This window comes from Macaca nemestrina, chromosome 10 (assembly GCF_043159975.1).
Source record: "Macaca nemestrina isolate mMacNem1 chromosome 10, mMacNem.hap1, whole genome shotgun sequence".
In the NCBI taxonomy this organism is placed as follows: Eukaryota; Metazoa; Chordata; class Mammalia; order Primates; family Cercopithecidae; genus Macaca; species Macaca nemestrina.
In genome coordinates this window covers 783,900-808,704 of record NC_092134.1, presented here as the reverse complement: position 1 = coordinate 808,704, position 24,805 = coordinate 783,900, and the positions used below count along the sequence as shown (strand labels likewise).

The window sequence follows — 24,805 nt, the reverse complement described above, 5'->3', positions numbered from 1 at the left end:
AATTTGTTTCCATGATAATACAATCTTTAAGGTGAACGGCAAGCTTACAGCACATAGGTTTTGAAAGGTGCAACTTAATAAACTATATATAAATTTTTAAAACTTGCCTTAAATCTTTTCTGTGAATAGAAGCCCCATGGGCAAAACACAAAGGAAACCAAACGAACCTCCAAAATAAAAATCCCATAACCTCCAAAATAAAAAACAAAGAAGCAGAAGGCTGGCCGAGCTCAAGCCTCACACGACACAGTCCCTGGAGGTGCGGCCTGGCCTGAGGGCCGTTACGTCTCCCTTCGCTGCAGGAGCCGCCTCTGCCACCGCGGTGCCAAAAGCAGATGCTGCTCGGGGATTCCTGGGCCAGGAGTCCTGCTCCGGGGACATTCCCAGCTCAGCCTCCTCAGACGCGATTTTCTCTTCTGTGAAGTGGGAACGTGAGTGGGGCCCATCTGCCCAGGGGCGTGGGGAGGATTAGCCGGGGCACGGAAGGAAAGGCACTCGGGTGGGGCCTGGCACATCGTCCACACCCGCTGTTGGGTGACACGGATGCCGGTTAGTTCACACCGTGGCAGGTGCTGTGGGACCATGGTTTATGTGCCTTGTGACTCTCCTGCCCTCCGTGGGGCAGGCTGCGGCCCCATTTACACCGACGGAAACTGTCTCAGGCAGAGGCAGAGCAGTGGGAGGGCTGCGCTCTGTGGGAGGCCCTCTGTTCCCCTGGGCCCCCCACCCACCCACCCAGGGTGGGAGCTGCTTGCTGAGGGCGGGTCCGAAATGGATGCGTCTGGATGAGCTGCTGCCGCCTAACGAGCTGTCTGGACCATGGGGCCGGACGCATCTGCCGCTCCTGTTAGGAGCACGGATTCTGTGGGTCACACGCTTGGAAAGGCCAGAGCGGGGACGACGTCTTGCCTGTGGCGTCTGCGCTTCTGCTGGGAAGACTTGGAGGCTGGGGCCAGAATCCCCTGGAAGCTCCTTCGGGTCCTTCTGGCTGTCGGCTGTGACCTTGGCGAGGGCGGGGCAGAACCCCTGGTCCCGTCTCTACCTGGCTGATGGGCTTCCTCACAGGAGGGCATCCGGGAGCACGAGGCGGAGGCTGTGTGTGGATTACGGCCCAGCCTCGAGAGTCACTCGGCACGGAGCCGGCTGAGCCCTACAGTGGACGGTCGCTCAGGCCGGCCCAGACTCACGGCGGAGGTGCCAGGCACTGTCTCTGCAGTCAGGGTGCACGGACGAGGAGCGTGCGGGCCATGCAGTGGGAGAGCCTGCGGGTCGGGTGTGTCTGGTGGCCGCCTGGGAAGGCCCCGTCCACACAGTGTGTGCGTGGCGCAGTGACGTGGTCAGACTCGAGGCTGCCGCGTCTCTCCTGGGTCAGGCACCAGATGGACCCAGGCACTGGTTGGTGTTCAGGGACCTGGTGTGAGCCGGGAGTCACAAACACCAGGTGAAGCGCCTGCACTGAAGCGCCACGGAGACGGTGCCACCGCCATTTTTCACTGTGTCTTCTTCCTGCTGTTGGCGTTAGGAACCCCCAAGTGCTTGTAACTGAATGTGCCTGCGTCCACGTTACACGTCCCTTCTCCACATCTGAATGTGCCACGTTACAGGTCCCTTCTCCACATCTGAATGCGCCACGTTACAGGTCCCTTCTCCACATCTGAATGTGCCACGTTACAGGTCCCTTCTCCGCCTCTGAATGTACCACGTTACAGGTCCCTTCTCCGCATCTGAATGTACCTGCGTCCATGTTACAGGTCCCTTCTCCACATGTCCCATGTGACCGCACATTTTCTGGGCTGGACCCACAGGCTAGAGTATTTGGTGACAGCCTCTGTGGCCTTCAAGGCCGCTCCTGTGAGCCGTGGTCAGGTGGTCCTATCTGGTTGGTTGCACCACGTCTCACAGGCTTCTGTGTCTCCCGGGACTGGACCCAGCACCCTGGGCCCCCAGATCTCCAGCCTGGAGGGGCCCGGAGGCTGTCATGGCACCCACTGCCCTCCAGGACTCTCGGGAGACCCAGGGGATTAGCGGTGAACAGCCAGGAAAGGCCTCCGTGCTCGGGCGTCCCCAGGCATGGGCCTGGGAAACCCGAGTGCACAGGGCAAGTCCTCTGTCGTGGCTCCACTCTCGGGTCCCCAGAGCCACTGAGCCAAGCCCCCTGCTTCCCCTGGGCGGGACGCTGCTTCCTCGGGCTTCCCACTTCTTCAGGAAGTTCACCTTCAGGACTGCAGGGTGGAAACAGAATCGGCGTCTCCTCCTTCATCCCCGGGTCCCTCCAGAGGCTCCAATGCTCCCTACTCAGATCCTAACTCATCACAACCACACAGCAACACACAGCACATCCCTATTAGGAAGAAACTGTGTCCTAAAAAAATATGCTGGAGGCTGAACCCCCGACACTCAGAATGTCGTCTTATTTGGAAATAGGGTCTCTGCCGTGATAACTAGTTAAAAGGGGGTTGTCAGGGTGGGCCCTGTCCAGCGTGACTGGTGCGCTTATAAAGAGGGGAAGACAAGCCCGGAGGGAAGATGATGGCGGACACGGGGGGAAGACGGCAGCTGGTGCCTGGTGCAGCGAACCCGGGAACGCTGGGCAGCCCGCAGCACCTGAAGCTGGAAGGGGTAGGATGGATCCTCCCTGGAGCCTCTGACCACCTGGCCCTGCCCCCGCCTGGATTTCAGCCTTCCAGACTCCAGAGCAGTGAGAGGATGAATCCCTGTGGCTGTAATCCCCGCAGTCTTTGCTATTTTGTTCCTGCCACCCCCGAGACGAACACGCCCAGGATCTGCGAATCCTGCACTGACCTCCAGGGCAGCACCTCCGTGTTAGACATGGGGCTGACTAGTGGTGACAGACCCAGACCAGCTGGGGCTTAGCTCCCGCCTGGGTGCCCCGGCTCAGACACACCCGTTCTGCCTCCATGGGGTCCCTGTGAAGGGGGCTCACTGACCCCGGGCAGGCTCCTGCAGGGCCATGGGGGCAAAGAAACTGCATGGGCAGCACCTGGCTCACGGCAGGGACTTGGCTGCCAGCGAGTCTCACACACCCGGCCTCAAAAGCTTCACAGCAACCCCTGCAGGAAGGGGGTTCTCCAAGCGGCATCCTCGGCACCCCACACCACACACAGCCTTTGAAAGCCTCTGCCACGAGGCCTGCACAGCTCTCACCAAGCCTCCTTTCATGGCTCACCGAGCCCTGCCTGGTGTGATGAAGCCCTCAACGGAGGCGGTAGATTGGGCCGCGCCATCTCTAAGTCCAAACCCAATTTTATCTCTTTTCAGAATAAAATGATGTGTTGAACTTTTCTGCACAAAATACTCAGAAAGCAGATGGGGCAGCAGAGCCACGCTGGCGGAGTGGAACCTCAGGCCCTCCTCGTGCCCCGGCCTCTCCGGCACAGTGACGGTGCCTGGGGCCTGCTCGGGGCTCTCTGTGACCCTGGCCAGCAACAAGCACCCCCTCCGGTTAAGCTGCAGCCTGAGATCCACGCTGCCCGGCAGGGGCTCTGGGGGCCGCAGGGCTGGTCCTGTGACAAGTCGGGGATTCCCAGGTCCTCCAGGCTCCTAGCGCTCCACGTCTGGAAGCAGTGTCTCCTCACATCGGTGGGCACAGCTATTTCCCAGCTGCACAGGCCCAACTGCAGGGCCTCCTGTGACCCCTACACCCCCTCGTTCCACCCACAAACCGCACGGAATTCATCCCCCTCCCCCCCGTCTCCCTCCTCCCTGGTGGCCCGGAGCCCAGGTCTCCTGGCTCTGACTCGGGGTGAGGTCTCCAGACCCCTGCGGTCTGTCCTCTGCCACCCCAGGAATCACAGAGGCCACAGGGGTCCCTGGAGGAGGACGCTGGGCCCACTCCAAGCTCCACCTCCCATTCCACCTGGAGCAGGAGTGGGTGGTACTGAGACAGCCCAGGCCCTGCCTGCCCACCGCCTCCATTTCTTCCCTGCCCACTGCGGCTGCACCAGCCTCCGGCCTCTGGAGCAGCCGGGCCCTGAGCACAGTGCCACGAAGCCCCTGCCCCGCAGGGCGAGGACCATTCTGAGCTGAGGGAGTCCAGGAGGAGAACGAGCTCGGCCACTCTGGATTCCCTCATTCGTAACTCAGCTTCTTCCAGAACTTTCCATCAGTTCCCTAAGCCACCGTGAGAGGTTTGAAATGGGGAAGAGGGTGGGACGGAGGGGCGGAGGCTCATGGTTCTCCCTCTGGGACAGGCCTCACTGGGTGGCCGGGCGGGCAGCCAGGGGGAGCCTGCTGGGCTGGCCTGGGCCTCCTGTGTTCCTGGAACGTGTGGGGTGTGGAGCTGAGACCTGCCCTCCGCAGGCCCCCAGTTCTACACAGGCCTTCCCAGCTGCACCCCAAGGGCCCCCCAGTACTACACAGGCTGCACCCCAGGTCCCTGCCATGGCTCCTCATGGGGACCCCAGGCACCCCCACCTCCCTCTGCACCCTGCCCTCCACACTGAGCCAAGACAGAGGCACAGAGGACGGCTTGGGGTCACCACCACTGCCCCCGCCCTCTGTGCCGAAGGACCCACTTTTCTAAGGTCCCAATCCATTGTCGCCTGGGGGCAATTCACATAACAGCAACACACAGGGCTTGAAAAATAAAGTAGACGTGGAAATGCCATCTTTTGTGATTCTACAGAATTTCTCAGCAACGTTGCCACCAAACGTCTAGTGAGACTCAGGGTAGCCCGTTCTCTCTGTTCCCAACTCCAGCTCAGGGACCGTGGGGGCCTTGCTGCCCAGCTTGGCTTCCAGCTGCCTCAGCCCAGGCTCTGGAGAGGCCTCAGTGCTCTGAGCAGGAGTCCTGGACCTCACCCTGTCCCTAGACAGTGGCTGCACTTGCCTTCACCCCATCCCCAGATGCCACAGCCGCAATCGCCCGCACCCCCACCCTGCCCCGTCCCCGGATGCTATGGCCTCATTCGCCCTCACCCCATCCCCAGACGTCGTGGCCTCGCTCACCCTCACCCTGTCCCCAGACACCACAGCCGCACTCGCCCGCACCCCCACCCCATCCTGTCCCCAGATGCTATGGCCTCATTCGCCCTCACCCCGTCCCCAGACATCGTGGCCTCACTCACCCTCACCCTGTCCCCAGACACCGCGGCCGCATTCGCCCTCACCCTGTCCTCAGATGCCACGGCCTCACTCAGCCTCACTCTGTCCCCGGACACCGTGGCCACACTCACCCTCATGCCCAGTTCTACGTTCTCGCCACCGTACACCTCCATGCCAGGGTCTAGCAGCCCAATGTCTCCGAAGTACTCGCGGTCCACCACGAAGGAGCAGCCGATCATGGCTGGGGTCCTGGGAGGCAGAGATGGCGGCGTGAGGACCTCGCTGTGCAGGCCTGAGCCCTGCCTGCGGGGCCATGAGCCAGGAGAGCCTGGGAGACCCCGCCACCCCTCCCTGCTGTGCCTCCTCCCTGCGCACTCAGGTCCCTGTGCCCAAGGTGAGGGGCTGCTGCTCCTCCAGCCGTCAGGACTTGAGTCCCTGGAGCCTGGTGAAGCACTCAGCCCAGACAGCGTCCAAACGCTGAACGCCAATAGATTACAGGACCTGCATTGAATTCAGCTTAGTGTAGAGGTTTAAGAAAGATCAGTTGGCTCACGCCTGTTATCCCAGCACTTAGGGAGGCTGAGGCAGGAGGATCACTGGAGCCTGGGAAGTTGAGGTTGCAGTGAGCGGCTATTGTACCACTACACTCCAGCCTGGACAACAGAGTGAGATCCTGTCTCCCCTCTCCCCTGAAAAAAGATCCGTTTACCTAAGGAGCCCTGTGGTTGCCTTGAACATCATTTCCCAAGCTCGAGTGAGTCACTTGCCCACCTCCCCCATGCTTCATCCTAACTGTGTACCAGGAACCAGGGCTGCACTGGGCAGTTGCATAGGTTGTACACTGCTCAACTCCACAGAACCTTGTCAATGGCAGCCTCTGAACACCACAGCTTGGAGCTGCAAGTACACAGCCTGTGTAGCTACGTGTAACAGATTGCCAGCTGTACTATGCTTCCTGTAATAACTCTAAAATGTCAGCTGACTTAGCCTGGCCCCATCTCTGTGAAATCATGCATTGGTATGCTAGTTTTATTTTTTCTGATATGTATTGAGAGTGCCTTGGAGCTGCAAATCCCCCAGGAAGAGGCCGCATGGACAGCAGTGGTGAAGGCAGGATCTGCAGAGTGGAGCGGGAGGATAAGCTGGTGTGCCATTGTGGGTGATGCCGCAGGCTCATTCATTCACCCCTCTTGGCTTTCTACTGGGTGCCTGGAAGGTGGCAGGGATTGAAAAAGAGGCAAGAAAGCCACATCTCCAGCAAGGAGCAGGCAGAGTCTGTGTGTTGTAAGGAAGGAGGAGCTTCTCATCTTTGCTGAAATATTTTGCCTCAAAACAATTTCCATGTCCATGGAGGGCTTCATTTCTTCCGAGGCCTCAGGAGCTGTCAGAGGAAGCAGCAAAGCCTCACACTGTCCCCAGATGCCATGGCAGGCCGGCCAAAGGCCCCCGCAGCCACGGTCAAGGCCAAGGCCGCCCTGCAGGCCTTGAGCTTCTCCGATCCTCCTCTACGTGTCAGTGCATTCTTCCATAAAAACAACAGCAAAAAGTTGGCCTCTGTCATAATTTAAAAGAAGCAATTCTGTCCCCAACGACTCAGCTGTCAGAAATAAATGCCCATCAATTGTCCAAGAATAACAGGAGCATTAAAAAGAGATTATCCTTTTCCTTGTGCAAACATCCAATTTGTTCTGTCATTAGATTTCGGCCACAAACCTAACAGTGATGAAATTTTAATACCTTCTTTGTTTTTTAATAGCAACATTTGATTGGGTAAGTTATAGCTCATCGCTTACGACAGGTATCTCTCCCATTTTCTTAACAACCACAATCATCTCGGGGTGATCTCTGATGAAGTGAAGAGCCAGCCAGATCCTCTGCCACATCTGTTGTAGGGTAGTGTCATTTCATTATTGCTCAGGGTTCTAAAATAAACTCACGAGACAAGGGAGGCAGCACCAGCTGGAACCGGATTGACCTGCCCGAGAAATGCCTGCGGTGATTACGGAAAAAGGCAGGGCGGAGGGTTCTGAGGCTCGCGTGGGAGTGCCTGTCACCATGGAGACAGCCTCCCCTCGGGGCGGTTCTGCCGAACGCGGGCACAGGGGTGCAGGGTGGAGGCCCCAGGTCCTGCCTGCTGGAGCTGCTCTGCCCAACGCCCGCACCTGCCCTCCGGTTCTCAGCTTCCGGGGCGTTAGTCCAGCCGGACGCCTCTCGTTCTTGTTAGCCTTAGAAGTGAGTCAGCCCGGCAGCCACGGAGGGACAGGTGGATACATGGAGAGTGGCCCGTCCAGGCTGTAGACCGCGATTCCGGTGGAAGGAGCGAGGCTGACACAGGTTGAGACGTGGAGGAACCCTGGAAACGTGGCACCAAGGGCAGGGAGCCAGGTGCAAGAGGCCGCCCCCCGTCCGCATGCAAGGAACAGAAGAGGCAAGTCCACGGGGGCAGGAAGTGGATCGTGGAGGCAGGGGCTGGGGCAGGGGAGGGGAGTGGCTCCTTGTGGGTACGGGGTCCCCATGGGGAGGGAGGACAATGCTTTGGAACGAGGCGGAGGTGGTGGCTGTGTGACACTGTGATGGTCTAAACGCTGCTGAGGTGTGCACTTTAGTGTGGTTAATTTATGTTATGTGAGTTTCACTAAGGGCCCATTGAGTGCTCTGATCCTCCACAGACCCTGATAACAAGAAAAGCCATCGTGGCCGGGCACAGTGGCTCACGCCTGTAATCCTAGCACTTTGGGAGGCCAAGGCAGGCGGATCACCTGAGGTCAGGAGTTCAAGATCAGACTGGCCAATGTGATGAAACCCCATCTCTACTAAAAATACAAAAAATCAGCTGTGTGTGGTGGTGCACACCTGTAATCCCAGCTACTTGGGAGGCTGAGGCAGGAAAATCACTTGGACCTGAGAGGCAGAGGTTGCAGTGAGCCAAAATCACACCACTGCACTCCAGCCTGGGCAACAGAGAGGGATTCTGTCTCTAACAACAACAACAAAGGCTCAGCTCATGCCTACGTAAGATGGCAAGGAGGCAGTGGGCGCTGCCCGTGTGGGTGGAGTCGGGACCCACATCCCCGGAGGCCCGCAGTGGGCCTGTCGTCTGCACACGTGCACAGGGAGGCCTAGTGAGCCAAGTGTCCGTGAACCTGGGATAGGGACGTAAACAGCAGAGCATGTGTAAGACACAATCCACGGAGAAGCTGAGACAAGGGCACTGGAGCCACGTCCTTCCACATGGAGTTCAGAACACATGGAGAATAACACACGCTGAAACCTCGCTGTGCAAGACCCACGTGGTGACCAGCACACGGTACATGTATGTGCAGATGTGCAAGCCACAAACGCATGGAAACATCACCTGAGAGCTTAATTATTTACATTTCTTTCACACTCATTTGGTTTTATGAATTTCAGTCAATACAATTTTAACTTTGGTTTTAGTCAACACTTGCCATCTTCAATCAGAGGCACTGAAACGAAAAGTTAAAATTAAAACTGGGGTACATTAAGGATGGAAAGCGCAGGAAGGCACGTCCAGTTCACGGGGCGGGTTCGGGGCAGGAAGCTGTGAAACAGGCCGGGTGCTCTGCGTCTTGGGGGCTCCCAGCATCCGCTTTCTGGGGAGGGGTGTGGCTGCTTTCGTTTCTGTGTGGCTTGTCAATGGGGCTGGGGTCGCTGACTCCTTAAATCCTCGGAGCGCAGGGCCGTGCAAGCCCAGCTCTCAGAGGGGACTCCTCCAGCGCTGCGGGATCCTGCTGGGGCCTCCGGGCCCGCACCTCCCTCCCAGGTCCTCTTCTGACCGGGAGAGGTCTCCGGGAGAGCACACTCTTCTTTGTTCCTTGGATGAAGGAGAAAATCAGGGGTCTCCTCCCTGCAGGCCCAGCCCCCGGCAGGCAGGGCTCTGCGAGCTGGAGGGCCCTGGGAAATGGAGGCAGTGCTTGGGGTTCCAGAGCTTTGGAGGGAATTTCCGAGTGATTCTCCGCTGGGCAGGCCTGATGTCAGCCCAGCCCTTGATCCTGGAGGGGCTGGTGGCGTATCAGCAGCCTCTAAGCACCTACAGCCTGGGGCCCCTCCTCCTGGAACACGTGTCCCCAGGTGTCCTCTGAAGTCACACCTGAACCAGCAGCCACGATGAGGGCCAGCTCCCCGGGCCTGCCCCCCACCTGCCAGGCTGTCAGTCCCTTCCTGCGTTCTCCCACCTTGCTCACGTGTTGGAGGTGCCAGGTCTTAACTGGGATCCCAGGAATCCTCCGGGATGAGGATGGTCCCCCAGCATTTGTCCCGGGAGAAAGGAGCAGGGGAGCGGGAAGAAGAATAGAACAGGGTGGAGGCCAGCAGGGCAGCCACCTCCACAGGCCCAGGCAGCGAGGCCACGCTCCTGCCCAGGACTGTCCCCATTGACCAGCTCAGGTGCTTCAACTCTGCAGGGAGCAAAGAGGCCTCCGAAGATGAGCCACAGGCGGCTGTGAACGCAGGAAGGGCAGAGTCCCAGGCACGTGAGCGCCTCCCGCAGCCACATCCCCGCTGTGACGGAAGGCCCTCCTGTCCTGCGGCCACCGACACTGACATTTAATGTTATTTAAAATCTGTGTCTAAGAAGGCAGAGAAGCACGTGCCACGTTTTAGAAAGAGTTTGCATCCACAATGGGAAAAGTGAAAGACTGTTCGTACTTAAAAAGTGAAGTGGCTAGCCCTGCACCTGAAGGTCCATTCCCCAAACAGATCACGGAAACGCCGTCCTGGAGCAGGGCCCCCTTCCTCTGCGGCCAGAAGCCTGGGTGGCAGCGACTCCACTCTGCTGTGATATGCAAACGAGAAAACATGGCCATGTGTCAATAAAGCTTTATTTACAAATACAGGACTGTGGGCCATGATTCCCTGACTCCTGCTGTACATCCTTGAAAATGCCCTCCACTGAGGCCGGGCGTGGTGGCTCACGCCTGTAATCCCAGCACTTTGGGAGGCCAAGGCAGGCAGATCACGAGGTCAGGAGATCCAGACCATCCTGGCTAACACAGTGAAACCCTGTTTCTACTAAAAATACAAAAAATGAGCCGGGCGTGGTGACGGGCGCCTGTAGTCCCAGCTACTCGGGAGGCTGAGGCAGGAGAATGGTGTGAACCCGGGAGGCGGAGGTTGCAGTGAGCTGAGATCGTGCCACTGCACTCCAGCCTGGGCAACAGAGCGAGACTCTGTCTCAAAAAAAAAAAAAAAAAAAAAAAAGAGAGAGAGAGAAAATGCCCTCCACTGCTTTTTTTCTTTTTTTTTTTTAAGACTGAATTTTGCTCTTGTTTCACCAGGCTGGGAACTCCTGACCTCAGGTGATCCACCCGCCTTGGCCTCCCAAAGTGCTGGAAATACAGGCGTGAGCCACCGCACCCGGCCCCTCTGTTGCTTTTAATATGCATATTTACTTTCATTTATGGAAATTTTCAAGCGTATGCAAAAGGAGAAAAACGAGGAGAACGTGTTGTCGGTTTCAGCGATGATTAGCATCGTGTCCTCCTTATTTTTTTCTCTCGCCTGTTACTCTTGATCCTCCAGCATGAGGGGAGTGATTCTAATAGGGCTCTTGTCTGTTACTCCGGTCCCCTGTGCGAGGGGAGCGATTCTGACAGGGCTGTTGTCTGTTACTCCGGTCCCCTGTGCGAGGGGAGCGATTCTGACAGGGCTGTTGTCTGTTACTCCGGTCCCCTGTGCGAGGGGAGCGATTCTGACAGGACTGTTGTCTGTTACTCCGGTCCTCTGTGCGAGGGAGCGATTCTGACAGGACTGTTGTCTGTTACTCCGGTCCCCTGTGCGAGGGGAGCGATTCTGACAGGGCTGTTGTCTGTTACTCCGGTCCCCTGTGCGAGGGGAGCGATTCTGACAGGACTGTTGTCTGTTACTCCGGTCCCCTGTGCGAGGGGAGCGATTCTGACAGGACTGTTGTCTGTTACTCCGGTCCCCTGTGTGAGGGGAGCGATTCTGACAGGGCTGTTGTCTGTTACTCCGGTCCTCTGTGCGAGGGGAGCGATTCTGACAGGGCTGTTGTCTGTTACTCCGGTCCCCTGTGCGAGGGGAGAGCGATTCTGACAGGGCTCCAGCACGTGACTCTGTGACCCTCCAGTGAGTGCGGAGCTCATTTCTGACAGGGTCTCGCCCAGACTCTGGTCCTCCAGGGTGAGTTTTGACGAACTCACTCACATGAAGGTCAGGCAGGTAAAGTACAGGAGAGAAGAGGACTAGTTTCACGTGTTGAACATGATGGAATCAAAGACTTCATCTTCTTTTCCTTGAAATAGTCAATCCTCTCGGTCTATCGCTATCCTCCCTCTCTCCGTGAGGGACCCAACTCTAGAGAAGTATTCCCCCACGTGGAGCAGCGGCATCAGCAAACGACAACCAACACAGGACAGACAGGCTTGCTGGGTGTGGCTGTTGGGACTGGTGGTGACTGTGGCTCTGCTCTGTCCCCGGGAGCAGCCGCAACTCAGCTTCAGCTCATCAAGACTGAGTAAGAATCGGGGCCTAGAATCTTCCAATTTTCAAAGAGTAGAAATCATTTTCACGTAAAATAAGATTTTCATGTGAAAATGATTAAGTATTGGTTCTGTCAACCAAGAATAAAATTCTAAGACCCCCAACCAATTGAATGGAGCCCCTTCTCAACCAAAGGCACCCCAAAGTAACCCAGGAAAACCAGCTCAGGTCCTGATGGGAAGGGGGTTTGGACACGCCCCCTCAGACCCTCCTCCCTTTGGAATTCAGGAACACTAAAACAGAGATGTTAAGTCTGACCAAACAGACTCTTTGTAGAGATAAAACGCATCCAAAATGACAGTTAACAGGCCCTGAAAGAAATTAAGTATTTTACCCCAAAATATACTTCTTTGATGTATTTTGAAATGACCTGCAATGCGGTCTCTTGTGGGGGACTCCACATTCCGTAGAGACTTCCCTTGTCCTTTGGAGGTCTTTTCTGACCCAGATGAGACTAACCAGAAGTCTGACCCCTTTTTAAGTCTGATGAGAAACATTTACAATCTCTTCCTTCTGAAGCTCCTTCTGAAGCCGATACCTGGAGGTTTCATCTGCATCGTCAAACCTTGGTCTCCACAACCCCTTATCTTTACCAGGCACTCCTTTCTACCGATGCCAGCTCTTTAGATAATAACCAGTTACCAGTCAGAAAATCTTTGAATCCACCCATGACCTGGAATTCCCCACTTCCGGTCGTCCTGCCTTTTGGACTGAACCAGTGCGCCCCTGACATGTGTGGACTGATTCCTACGTCTCCCTAAAACGTATAAATCCAGCGGGCTGCACGCCTGCACGCTGAGCATGGAAGCAGGGGCGCCGGCCGCGACAACACCACGTGGACCCGAGGGCACCTTTGCGATCGTCACGCTGGGCGTCCACTATGGAAGCTGTCCTGGAACTTCCAAGGTGGCCTCGTCTCGTTGCGGCTGTCTGCTGTTTCTGTCCCCATGAGGGCGGGCGAAATCCTGAGCTCAGGCAGTCCACCCACCTCGGCCTCCCAAGTGTCGGGATTACAGGCATGAACCACCACACCTGCCTTAGTATTTCATTTATTCTTTATAATCAACTTTGGGGAGCGAAATTTATATAAAATGAAATGCATCCATGTGATATTTGCATTTTGGTCCATTCTGACTGATGGAGACCCCATCCTTGTCCAGGAGAGGACACTGCTGGCCTGGAACTGTCCCAGGCTCTGTCCCTGTAAGCCCTGACCCTCGGCCTCTGCCCCAGGATGAGTTTTGCCTTCCGTGGAATTCTGTGTGCAGGAATCACACAGAAACTCTCTTCCATGTGTGGCTCCCAGGCTCAGCACAAGCCTCTGCATCTCACCATGTTGTTAGGTGTGGAAGGGTCTGCTCCTCCCTGTTTCTGAGTATTCTGTGATGCGAGTGGAGTCTGCCCTGCTCAACCATTCACCTGCTGATGCACAGGAGGTTACTGTGAGTAACACCACTGTGAACGTTTGTGTGGAAGCCTTTGCATGTACATGTGTCTCATTTATTTTGAGAAAGAACACCTGGGAGTGGGATAGGTGGGACACTGGAGGGAGGGACTGGAGGGGGGACACTGGAGGGGGGACACTGGAGTGGGGAACACTGGAGGGGGAACACTGGAGGGGGGACACTGGAGGGGGGACACTGGAGGGAGGGACACTGGGAGGGGGACACTGGAGGGGGAACACTGGAGGGGGGACACTGGAGGGGGAACACTGGAGGGAGGGACACTGGAGGGGGACACTGGAGGGGGGACACTGGAGGGGGACACTGGAGGGAGGACACTGGAGGGGGACACTGGAGGGGGGACACTGGAGGGGGACACTGGAGGGAGGGACACTGGAGGGGGGACACTGGAGGGGGACACTGGAGGGCGACACTGAGGGAGGAACACTGGAGGGGGACACTGGAGAGGGTTTTGGGCCTTCAGAAGGAGCTGCTGCTTTTGCAAAGCATCTGTGCTGATTCACAGTCCTGCCAGCCACGTCCAAGAGTTGTGTCTGTGCCTTGTCCTTGTCAACACTTGGTATTGTCAGCCTACACCTTTCAGCCACCCCAGTGGGCATGGAGCCCCATCTCACTGCGGGTTGAATTTGCCTCTCCCTGGACCGTGGGGAGCACCTTTCATGAGCTTTCTGGCACAGGCCAGTCTTCTCCTGGGTAGTGTCCGGGTCACGTCGCTGCCTGTCCTTTAGCTGAAGGTTGGAACGCGGGTTTCAGCAGCTGTCCAGGTGGTGGCTATGAGGAGCAGTGCGCAGCCATGCCCTGAAGACTCGATGGGGCCAGTGAGCCTGCTCCTGCTGCAGCTCAGGGCATCCAGAGCCTGCCAAAAAACTGTGGGAGTTGCCTCCCATTGGGTTCTCTGAATTTTCACTCATTTTTAAAATGTCAAACGCAAGGCAATCCTGACACAACACAATCCTTTTCCTGCTGATTGGGGATTATCAAGTGCATTTTGAATGAAGAAAAATAACCTTCAAGCCGTTAGTCCCGGCTCCAGCGAGCCCCGAGGGCTGCATCTGCATCTCTGTGATACAGACAAGCTCTGTGTGCCAAGTTTTTATGGCAAAGGCCGTGGGCCCCAGCACCTGGCCCAACCCTCACCATGGTCTCTGCGACGGCCCCTGCACCAGGCTGTGCTTGCTGGGGGACATCCCCCGCCCCTGTCCCCCCTCCCCCGGTCCCCCAGCCCCCGTCCCCCGCCCGCCTCACTCTGCTCCGCTCCTTCCCGGGCAGGGCCGCCCTCAACCCCTGCTGGGGCAGCTCACCTGATGGGTGCTGACTCGTCGCCGCGGTCCAGCCAGTCCTGCGGGGGGATGATGTACATGCACCAGAGGCCCCAGTTGTAGCCGTGGGCAGCGTTGGCGTACTGCTGCACCTCAAACGTGCTGTACTTGATGTTGTCTATGGCTGGCAGCACGATGCGACGCCGGTCCTCTCGGATCCGAGACAGTGCGGGCTCCGCCCTGCAGAGGCACAGCTGTGAGTGGGGGGCAGCCCCAGCCCACCGCACTCCCCGAGGAGGGTCCACTCGCCCACAGGGAGGGGAGGCCAGGCCCCACCTGGTCTGCATCCAACCCTGCCACCCCCTGCTGCCACCGCCTCACTTGGAAGCCCCAGGGCCCCTCTCAGCAGCAGACCCACCCTGACTAAGGCCTCACCCCTGCTGGGGCAGCCCCTCGAATGCTGCTGGTCCCTGGGGGACACTGGCACTGGCCACGCTGGCCCAGCTGCAGCGTCTCTGAAGGGCTGCCTAGGGGTCCACAAGAGGTCAGCTATGTCCATCACAGGGCTCCCCAGCTCAGTCTTCCTCTCTGCCCAGCCAGGAGTCCCTCCTCTCCTTTCTTGTTCCTGTGGGAGCTGCATTCATTTGCAAGAATTAATTGAGGATCTACTATGTGCCATGCCCTATTCCCACAAATTGGAACACAATCATGAACTAAGGAATAAAAACAATCCGTGTCATGGGGAGCTCGCACAGTGTGGGATGGAAAAGCCACCAGGCACCGCTGTGCAGTGTGGAACCTGTGCAAGTGTGCAGTGGCCCCGCTCCAGGATGGGACAGAGGATGAGGTATAAGCAGTCATGGATGTGGTAGAAGGGGCTCACAGTTTTAAGTAGGGCTGCCCTGGGTAGTGACTGGCAGGAGGCGTGGAGGGAGTCTTGGAGGGAACAGCAGTTGCACCGAAGCCCCAGTGTGTGCCTGATGGGCCTGCAGGGCTGGCCAGGAGGCTGGACAGAGCGATGGCGCAGTCGGGGGTGAGGAGGGCAGAGAGGAAGGTGAGCAGAAGCGGCCTCCGTGGGCATCAGTTCAGTCTGCGATTCCCCATCCCAGGCAGGGGTCCTGGGAAGCAGGTGAGACACCATGGTCTACCGAAAGGTGAGACGGCTGCAGAGGCCCGCCATCCATGCTGGAGTCCCACGGGGCTGCAGCCACCTAGCCACCAGCTGACACAGAGCCCAAAGGCCGCAGTGAGGGGCAGGACGGCCTGAGGGCAGATTTGGGCCAGCTCAGGCAGGGCCGGTGTGGGGAGCGGCGAGGCCCTGACCCTGCCTGTGAGACCACGTGGCTGTCCTCACCCCTCCTTCCCATCCTTCTGAGTGTGAGGCCTGGTATTTACCTGCCTTTCAGCTTTGTGAGGAGGATTAATTAATTACTGTTAGCAAAGTGCTTCAGAGATGAAAAGCTCCCTGGAAATGCCAGGTCTGCTAATACGGCAGAATCCTTTGTGGAGACAGTTATGGGAGCGGTTGCTATTTACAGAAGGATAACTGGGTTTTCAGTTGTGAAAATTAAAGTTGCACTGGTTTAAAATTGCATTTTGGCTGGGGGTGGTGGTTCACACCTGTAATCCCGGCACTTTGGGAGGCTGAGGCGCGTGGATCACGAAGTCAGGAGATCAAAACCATCCTGGCTAACACAGTGAAACCCCGTCTCTACTTAAAAAAAAAAAAAAAAGGCCGGGCGCGGTGGCTCACGCCTGTAATCCCAGCACTTTGGGAGGCCGAGGCGGGCGGATCACAAGGTCAGGAGATCGAGACCACGGTGAAACCCCGTCTCTACTAAAAATACAAAAAATTAGCCGGGCGTGGTTGTGGGCACCTGTAGTCCCAGCTACTCGGGAGGCTGAGGCAGGAGAATGGCGTGAACCCAGGAGGCGGAGCTTGCAGTGAGCCGAGATCGCGCCACTGCACTCCAGCCTGCGCGACAGAGCGAGACTCCGTCTCAAAAAAAAAAAAAAAAGAAAAAAGAAAAAAAAAAATTAGCCAGGCATGGTGGCGGCGCCTATAGTCCCAGCTACTCAGGAGGCTGAGGCAGGAGAATGGCGGGAACCCGGGAGGCGGAACTTGCAGTGAGCCGAGATCGCGCCACTGCACTCCAGCCTGGGCGACAGAGCAAGACCCTGTCTCAAACAAAAAAATTTGCATTTTGATGTGACAGACACAAGGCTCCCCCACATGCCCTCAGGCCTCGGGGAGCTTACGCGCGGCGTCAGAGGGACTGAAAGGCTGCGGGTGTAGTTGTGCAGTGCGCAACTTGTGCGACCATGTGGGGTGACCCTGAGGGGGGCAGGCAGTGGAACACGATTCATGCACAACACGTCAGAAGCTGATGAACGTTGAGGGAAAGGGGAGCACCCGGCGGAGGAGCGAGGAAGGGGCAGGGAGGGCACAGGGCAGAGGAGGCAGCGTCTCATCAGAATAGCGCCGGCTGGGCGTCGGCTGGGGGCTGAGATGCCCCAGGAAAGCCGAGTGTGAGGCGAGAAGCCTGAGAGGTGCCAAGTCCCCGCTCAAACCCCCTGATGCTGTTATAGAAACCACCGGTTTTCAGAAGCCCCAAAACGCCAGGTTCCCCGGGGACCCAGCAGGAGGCCCGGGTCACATGCAGTGGGGTGTCCCAGCCAACAGTGACAGTCCCCGGCCTCCGTGTAACCCTGAGATTGATCGTCAGCTGCCGCTTCCCACCAAAGTCCCCTGCGGCAACCACAGCTGGCATTTCCCTGAGTTTAGAGTTTAGAAAAATGAGTCAGGAGAGTTGATATAAAATCTTCAGTTTTGGTTTCTCCAGGAAGTGGGGAAAACGGCCTCCCAGGTCTTCCCTGTGGTTGGGTGGAGAGGGGCGGGGCCTGGCCCGGGGGCGGGGCACACAGCCCTGTTCATGGTGGGGGCGGGGCCTGGCCTGGGGGCGGGGCACACACCCCTGTGCATGGTGGGTGCAGAGTCTGGCCCGGTGCCGGGCACACACCCCTGTGCATGGTGGGGGCGGGGCCTGGCCCGGGTGCGGGGCACACACCCCTGTGCATTGTGGGTGCAGGACTGGCTGAGGTGCAGGGTACACACCCCTGTGCATTGTGGGTGCAGGACTGGCTGAGGTGCAGGGCACACACCCCTGTGCATTGTGAGTGCAGGGTCTGGCCTGGGTGCAGGGCACACACCCCTGTGCATTGTGGACACAGGACTGGCTGAGGTGCAGGGCACACACCCCTGTGCATTGTGGGTGCAGGACTGGCTGAGGTGCAGGGCACACACCCTTGTGCATTGTGGGTGCAGGGTCTGGCCTGGGTGCGGGGCACACACCCCTGTGCATTGTGAGTGCAGGGTCTGGCCTGGGTGCGGGGCACACACCCCTGTGCATTGTGGACGCAGGACTGGCTGAGGTGCAGGGCACACACCCCTGTACACTATGGACCCTGTAGGTGCCCTCTGTGGGGCTGGCTTTGGGGTTTGGATGGGGGCATCCTGGGCTGCCCCAACTCTAATGACAAGAGTCCTTGCACAAGGCAGGGATGGGGAGACAGACACAGGGAGGGCGTGGGGGGCGGAAGGGGGGCTGCAGCCTCCAGGAGCTGAGAGAGGTGGGAGGGATCCTTGCCTGGAGCCTCTGGGGGAAACTCAGCCCTGCCTACACCTTGAGGTGAAGTCCTGCTGCCCTGAGCCGCCCAGCAGGGGTGCTTTGTGCTGGTGGCCCCAGGACCCCATACACAAGGTGACCCTCAGCCCAGGACCTTCACGGGTGAAGCCCGCGCTCACTTCCCACGCCCCTCGCACTCGGCTCAGGCCTCCAGGGCACCTGTGGCCACCTCCAGCGACTGAGCAGGGCCTGAGAGGCCGGACGTGTACACTTCAGCCCCACCCCACCTGATCTGAGGTTCCCGCCCCACGGGGGACACACAGTACCCGAGACTGCTGCAGTCAGGACGGGGTCACGTTCTCCCGGGGCAAGGTGGGCACAGACCAAGCCTCACACACGTGCCTCAGAGCTTCTAAGAACCATGTCCTTGGGTGCGTGCTGGGCCTGCCCTCCAGTGGTTCTGCATTCGGGAGCTGGACACGGAGAGGCCGCAGAGGTAACCGAACAGGTGGACTCGGTGGTGGCTCTCAGCTCCAGCTCCTGAAGGCTACGGTGGGTACCCCAGCCCCGGGGCCAGCCCAGAGGCCAGGCTGCAGCAGCACAGCAGCTGAGGGGGGGGATGGTGGAGGGGGAACCGTTGAGACCGGCTGTCCAGCCTGTTCTGGCCCTTACCAGCCTGTGTTGAACTCGACGTGGGCATCGAAGAAGCCGACGACTGGGGCAGTGGCCGCCTTCCAGCCCTGCAGCCGGGCGCGGATCAGTCCTTCCCGCCGGCTATTGCGGACGATCTTCACGAGGCCCGGATACCGCTTGTTGACATACTGGTCCAGATTGAACTTGAGCTCCACTGAGGAGAGACAAGACGTCAGCACGCTGGCAGGTGCCGGCAGGCGCGGGGCCACCAAGACCCAAGGCCAGAAACGCTGCGTGCCCCGTGTGGGATGGGTGTCTCGTAAACGTTCTCTTAGGACCCACTGAGCTGCACGCGGTTCAGCGTGGGAGGTCCCAGAGATGAGACCCCAGTCTCACGACGCTGACATTCCCGTGGGAGACACAGCAAACAAGGACACACACCAGACCAGACAGCAGCCCGTGCTGCAGAGACGGGCTACACAGGGCTGAGCAGTCAGCCGTGAAAAAACCAAGTCCGTAGATGGATGGGTGGACACACAAACGTCGTCTCTCCACGCAACCGAACCGGCTCAGCTGAGACCATAGATGGATGGGTGGACACACAAACGTGGTCTCTCCACGCAAAGGAACCGGCTCAGCCAAGTCCATAGATGGATGAGTGGACACACAAACGTGGTCTCTCCACGCAACCGAACCGGCTCAGCCGAGTCCATAGATGGATGGGTGGACACACAAACGTGGCCTCTCCATGCTGGAGGCAGGGTGTCCTGATGGAGCTCCCTGTGGCCAAGGGCAAGACACAGGTAGCCAAGCTGGACTGGATGGTCCTCCCCACACACCAGCCTCTGCAGCGAGATAGGGCTCAGGAGGGTGGCCACACCATTCAGTCCTCCGCACACAGACCCCAGTGTAGACGGTGCTGCCGGGCTGGGGCCCTGCTGCAGGCCAGAGCTTGCCCCACAGCCTCATGGTACAGCCTTCCGCCTCCACAAGGGGTCGGGAAGGGCCTGCCCAGGTTTCACTCCATTTCCGGAGGGAGTGTCATGGCTGTGGGCTCTCTGCTCTGCGCCTGGGAAGGGCAGATGGGGGACAGGCCTGGGGCAGTGCCAGATCCTCGTTTGGTCTTTCAAGCCTGTGTGCCAGAGGGTGTGAGCAGTGCTGCCCTCAGGGCACCTGAGGCTGAGGAGGGTGGCGCTGAGGAACCACGGGGCTTGGGCTCCAGCCGCCAGCTCCGTCCAGCCAAGCTCTGGTGCCTCTGTGGGCATGAGAGGCGGGAGGTGGCACCTGGGAGAGCTCAGCTCTGCTGGCCTCTGTGGAGGGTGGGGTGGCTGACCCCAACTTCACCTCCACCCGGAGCCTGAGAGGGGAGCTTGTCTGGAAGCAGGGACTTTGTAGACGTATCCAGTTGAGGATCTTGAGATGAGATCCTCCTGGATTTGGGGTGAGCTCTGAGTCTAGTGTGGGTCCTCATGAGAAGAGGAGAAGATGCAGACACAGGGGGAGAGGCTGTGTGACGGAGGCAGAGAGAGGCACGGGCAGCCACACAGTGGGGACAGCATGTACGAGTCATGACAGAGGCTGGAAGGCAGGAGGGACCCCCGTAGCTTTAGAGCCCCGTGGACAGACGGGGTGCGGTCCTCTGTCGCTCCGTCCCGGAAGGCTCCACCCAACCCCAGCTCAACCCAGCTACAGGCAGCCCCCCGTGAGCACCGTGCTGAGGCCGCGCCCACTCACCATTGTCACTGTTGTCGTCCACCAGGATGACCTCCTTGAGGAGCTGGGAGGGCGTGTGGTTGACCACGCTGTGCACGGAGCGCAGGATGACCGACAGCGCCTCGTTGACGAAGATGAAGACCACGGAGACCTGGGGCAGGTCCTGGGCGTAGCTCATGTGTCTGCACCTGCAAGAGACATGGTTTGGGGTGTGGTCAGGGTGGGATGCACGGGACCCTGGGAGCCAGGTGCACCCTTCGAGGGCTACTGGACAAGGCTTTGGCCCTACAACCAGACGTCAAGGGTGTACGGGGGTCAGAGCTGTTCTAGAAAGAAACTAGTAACAGTAACACGGCACCCAGCATACACACAGCCCCTGTGCCCACCCTGTCCTCAGAGCAACCTCAAGAGATGAATGTCCCCGTTCTACAGACAGGAGCCTCCCCCGTGGGCCATGAGTGCAGGTGCTGGGATTCCAACCCCAGCTGTCAGCTTCAGGAGCATGTTGGGGACGGTGCTGCTGGGCACAGCTGAGGAGCCAGGCACAGCCAAGGAGCCAGCCACCCTCATGGGCAGCCACTTCCCGCCCTGGCTAGCAGCTGGTTCCGAGCCTCTGGTGAGAATTTCAAAGGGACGAGGGCTGTGCGTCACCATCACATTTATCTGGACTGTGGTGCTCAGCGAGGGAGATTTCATCACTCAGAAAAATGCATTCTGACAAGAAGACTTCACTCCATTAGTCTGTAGAGGAAAAAGCTTGGATCGCACAATTTTCATGAACTTGCAAAATGTGTAAAACAAAAAATCCTGAGAAAGGAAATAGATCTTAGGACAGACTGCGGGAGCGGCTGCAGGTTGGAGAGGAGATGTTTTGGGGTTGTGGGGGCAGAGGCACTCCCAGAGCCCAGCGGGAGAGGGGCAGGGCTGCTCAGAAAGCCTGGGACCAGCCCTGTCCCACGGGGCGGCCCCTCTCACCGTCCCCAAGTGCACGCCCTGTACCTGTTTGTTCCTGCAGGTCTATCTCCCCCCATGACCAGAACGTGATCCCCGGACAGCAAGCTCCTTTTCTGTCCCGTTGGCAGCTCTATACCAAGAACCCAGGCTGTGCCCGGCACACAGCAGGTACTTTATAAACATCTGTGTAATGAGGGGACAAATGAAGACTCAAGGGGCCCCACAGGCACCGGCTGGGCCCGTGAACCCGATGCCTCCTCGAAGCAGTGGAGGAAGCCGCTGGCCTTGGGGACAGTGGTGGGCTCCACCCCTTCTTTCTCCCTCCGTCACTAGGCCAGGAGGCGTCCGGGCCACATGCACCTGTGCTGAAGAACTCGCAAGCAGCAAGGACAAGGGATTTATGGCGTGAGCATTCCCGGGGGCCTCCAGCCTTTTCAGACTTTAGAGCGAGGGCGGGTGGGGGCAGAGAATCCCTGTCACCTACTCATTCTCAATGACCTCTCATTCGATTTAGAATCCGTGTCCGGGACCCACTCCTTGCCCCAGGATATCGACGGCCTTTTATGGATGGATCTCAGCGGCCACTCGCTTTATGAACAAGCTGCCTGCGTGGAACAGGCTTCCCTGCAAGCTCACGGCCGCAGGTTTGAGGGATGGACGCAGAGGCCCCGGGACGCTGGCCGTGCTGGGGAGCGTGTGAGGTGCCCAGGAGCGATGAGGGCGACAGAACCTTCCAGATGCACCCTCTGCTGTCCGCTCAGCAGGAACACGGAGAAGCCGAGCCGGGCCGGCCTAAGCAGAAAGAGGGCTGGTGGCTCATCCGTAGGAAAAGTCCAGGTGGGTTCGGTTTCGGGCCAGCTTGACGGGGGGTCAAAGCTCGTCAGCGGGACACGGGCCTCCGTCTGCCTCTCTTCGCTCCAGCCTTCTGGCTCGAGTTTCATCTCAGGAAGGCCCGTCCGCGTGGCCGGAGGCCGTGTCCCCGCAGGTCCGGACCTTCCAGGGGTTTGAGTCCAGGGCAGCAAACCCGCCTGTCTTCCCAGGACACGCAGGAAAACATCCCTGTGTCTCCCGGGCTCTGACTGGGTGACGTGCCCTTCCCTGAACCAATCGCTGTGGCCAGAGGAAATAGGGCGCTCTGATTGGCTTATGCTCCATTGCGTCATGCACCAATCACTGTGGCCAGAGGAAATAGGGCGCTCTGATTGGCTTAGGCTCCATTGCGTCATGCTGGGCTCAGCACCTGGCCGGTGGGGCTCCTAGAAGTGGGGCCTGCGGATGGTGGACCAGCCGTCAGCAGATGTTCCTGACGGGGAGCAGCGCCAGCGTCTGATCCAGGTTCGAGCCCAGGTGCCCACAGGTGAGACCGACAGCCGTTGGGAGCCTCAGTTCTCCGGCACAATGAGGATCCCAACCGCGTCCGCCTCGCAGGTCGTGCGAGGGAGATCCTGCCAGGTCATTTCCACACTCGTGGAGTTGAAGTGTTTTTATTTCACTCCCTGTCACCCACCGTCTGGCAAATGGAAGACAATGAAGACCAGGATAACTTTTCTAAATCTCGCTTTTCTGCAACGCTCAACCCAGCCCCAAGAAACAGATAAAGGAGCTCAAAGATTTTCCAACAAGTCCAAAATGCCCATCAGTGAGGAAGGCAAGTCGCTCACCCTGAAGTTCAGCCCCCAGCCTTGTCCTCCTGCGCTCCTGCTGGGGATGAGGGAGAGGCAACGGGGAGCAAAGGACGGCTGGGCCGGTCCTCCCTGAGGAAGCCCTTTCTTCCGTGGTGGGCTGAACGGTGTCCTCCTCCCGCGACCCAGGACATGGTGTCAGCAGGACGTGACCTCTGTCTCCGACCTCGGAAACATGTCTTCTGGCCCGGGTTTAATCTCGGAAGGGCCTGTCCTCACGTGACTGATTGCAAGTAGGATCTTTGCAGATGTAGTTAAGTTAGGGATCCTGAGATGACCCTGAGGCGGGATCGGTAGGGGTGGGGAGGCCACACTGACGTCCTTGTTCCCTGTGTGAAGCCCCCCTGCCCAGTAGGGGCCCAGGAAAGAGAATGAAGGTACTTCTTCCTGATGTAGCTTCCCCAATCTCCAGCCAGTGAGCACCCAAAGCCCACGAAGCTCTTAGCCACACATTCCTGCCTTGGAGGGGCCAGGGGCATCTCCAGGAAGCTGTACACACAGTTAGGCTCCAAGTTCAGCTTACAGGGACCTTTCCCTCATTTTAATAGTAAGAGATACACCCCCAGTGAGGATTCCATATGTAATGATACAGGCAGTGTGTGTTGGAGCACTTAGGTACTGGGCGTGTGCACCAACCGCAGGCCTGTCTGCCTTTACACACCTGACCTCACTGTATTTCACGAACAGACACGCAGAGTCAACCACAGGCCTGTCTGCCTTTACACACCTGACCTCACCATATTTCACGAACAGACACGCAGAGTCAACCACAGGCCTGTCTGCCTTTACGTGCCTGACCTCACCGTATTTCATGAATACACATGCACAGCCAACCGCAGGCTTGTCTGCCTTTACACACCTGACCTCACCGTATTTCATGGATGCACACACACAGCCAACCACAGGCCTGTCTGCCTTTCATAACCAACCTCACTGTATTTCATGAACACGCATGCACAGCCAATCGCAGTCCTGTCTGCCTTTACACACGTGAGCTCACCGTATTTCATGAACAGGCACACACAGCTAACCGCAGGTCTGTCTGCCTTTATATACCCAACCTCACTGTATTTCATGAACGTGCACGCACAGCTCCCACGAAAGGACTCCCCTCAAGGCACCAGGGGCTGCTTCTCCCTCCGAGGAGCACTTTCGCTTTGTGACAAACTTCTTTGCCTACTTGTGTTTTGGACTTGCTCTCAAATTATTTTGTGCTGCAAAGTCAAGAACCTGACCCAGCCACCCACTGACGAAGAGATCATCCTGGATTTAGGGTGAGTCCTAAATCCAACAGTGTCCTTAAAGAGAGGGCAGAGGAAACGCAACATGGAGGCCCAGGCAGGAGGCCACGTGGAGGCGGAGGCTGAGACTCAAATGGCACAGCCACGAGACCAGGGATGCCTGGAGCCCCAGAAGCTGGGAGAGGCAGGAAGGATCCTCTGGAGGGGGCACAGCCCTGCCCACACCGTGATCTTGGGGTCTGGCCTTCAGAAGGAGGGGGCACAGCCCTGCCCACACCGTGATCTTGGGGTCTGGCCTCCAGAAGGAGGGGGCACAGCCCTGCCCACACCGTGATCTTAGGGTCTGGCCTCCAGAAGGAGGGGGCACAGCCCTGCCCACACCATGATCTTGGGGTCTGGCCTCCAGAAGGAGGGGGCACAGCCCTGCCCACACCGTGATCTTGGGGTCTGGCCTCCAGAAGGAGGAGGCACAGCCCTGCCCACACCGTGATCTTGGGGTCTGGCCTCCAGAAGGAGGGGGCACAGCCCTGCCCACACCGTGATCTTGGGGTCTGGCCTCCAGAAGGAGGGGGCACAGCCCTGCCCACACCATGATCTTGGGGTGTGGCCTCCAGAACGGGAGACGGTGCATCCACAGTGTCGGAAGCCACC

General features: G+C 58.4%; 1 protein-coding gene across 3 annotated transcripts in view; it reads right to left on the bottom strand.

Annotated features, from left to right (window-relative positions):
• Positions 1-24,805, bottom strand: part of LOC105490556 (polypeptide N-acetylgalactosaminyltransferase 9) — a 119,612-nt gene that overhangs the window by 42,194 nt on the left and 52,613 nt on the right. For all 3 annotated transcript variants that reach the window (XM_011756317.2, XM_071070754.1, XM_011756318.3), the window contains 4 exons: positions 20,299-20,465; positions 18,604-18,778; positions 14,348-14,545; positions 5,196-5,313 (listed from right to left, as the gene is read on the bottom strand). In XM_011756317.2, the coding sequence (XP_011754619.1) occupies positions 5,196-5,313; positions 14,348-14,545; positions 18,604-18,778; positions 20,299-20,465 (658 nt within the window). The remainder of the gene's footprint in view (positions 1-5,195; positions 5,314-14,347; positions 14,546-18,603; positions 18,779-20,298; positions 20,466-24,805) is intronic.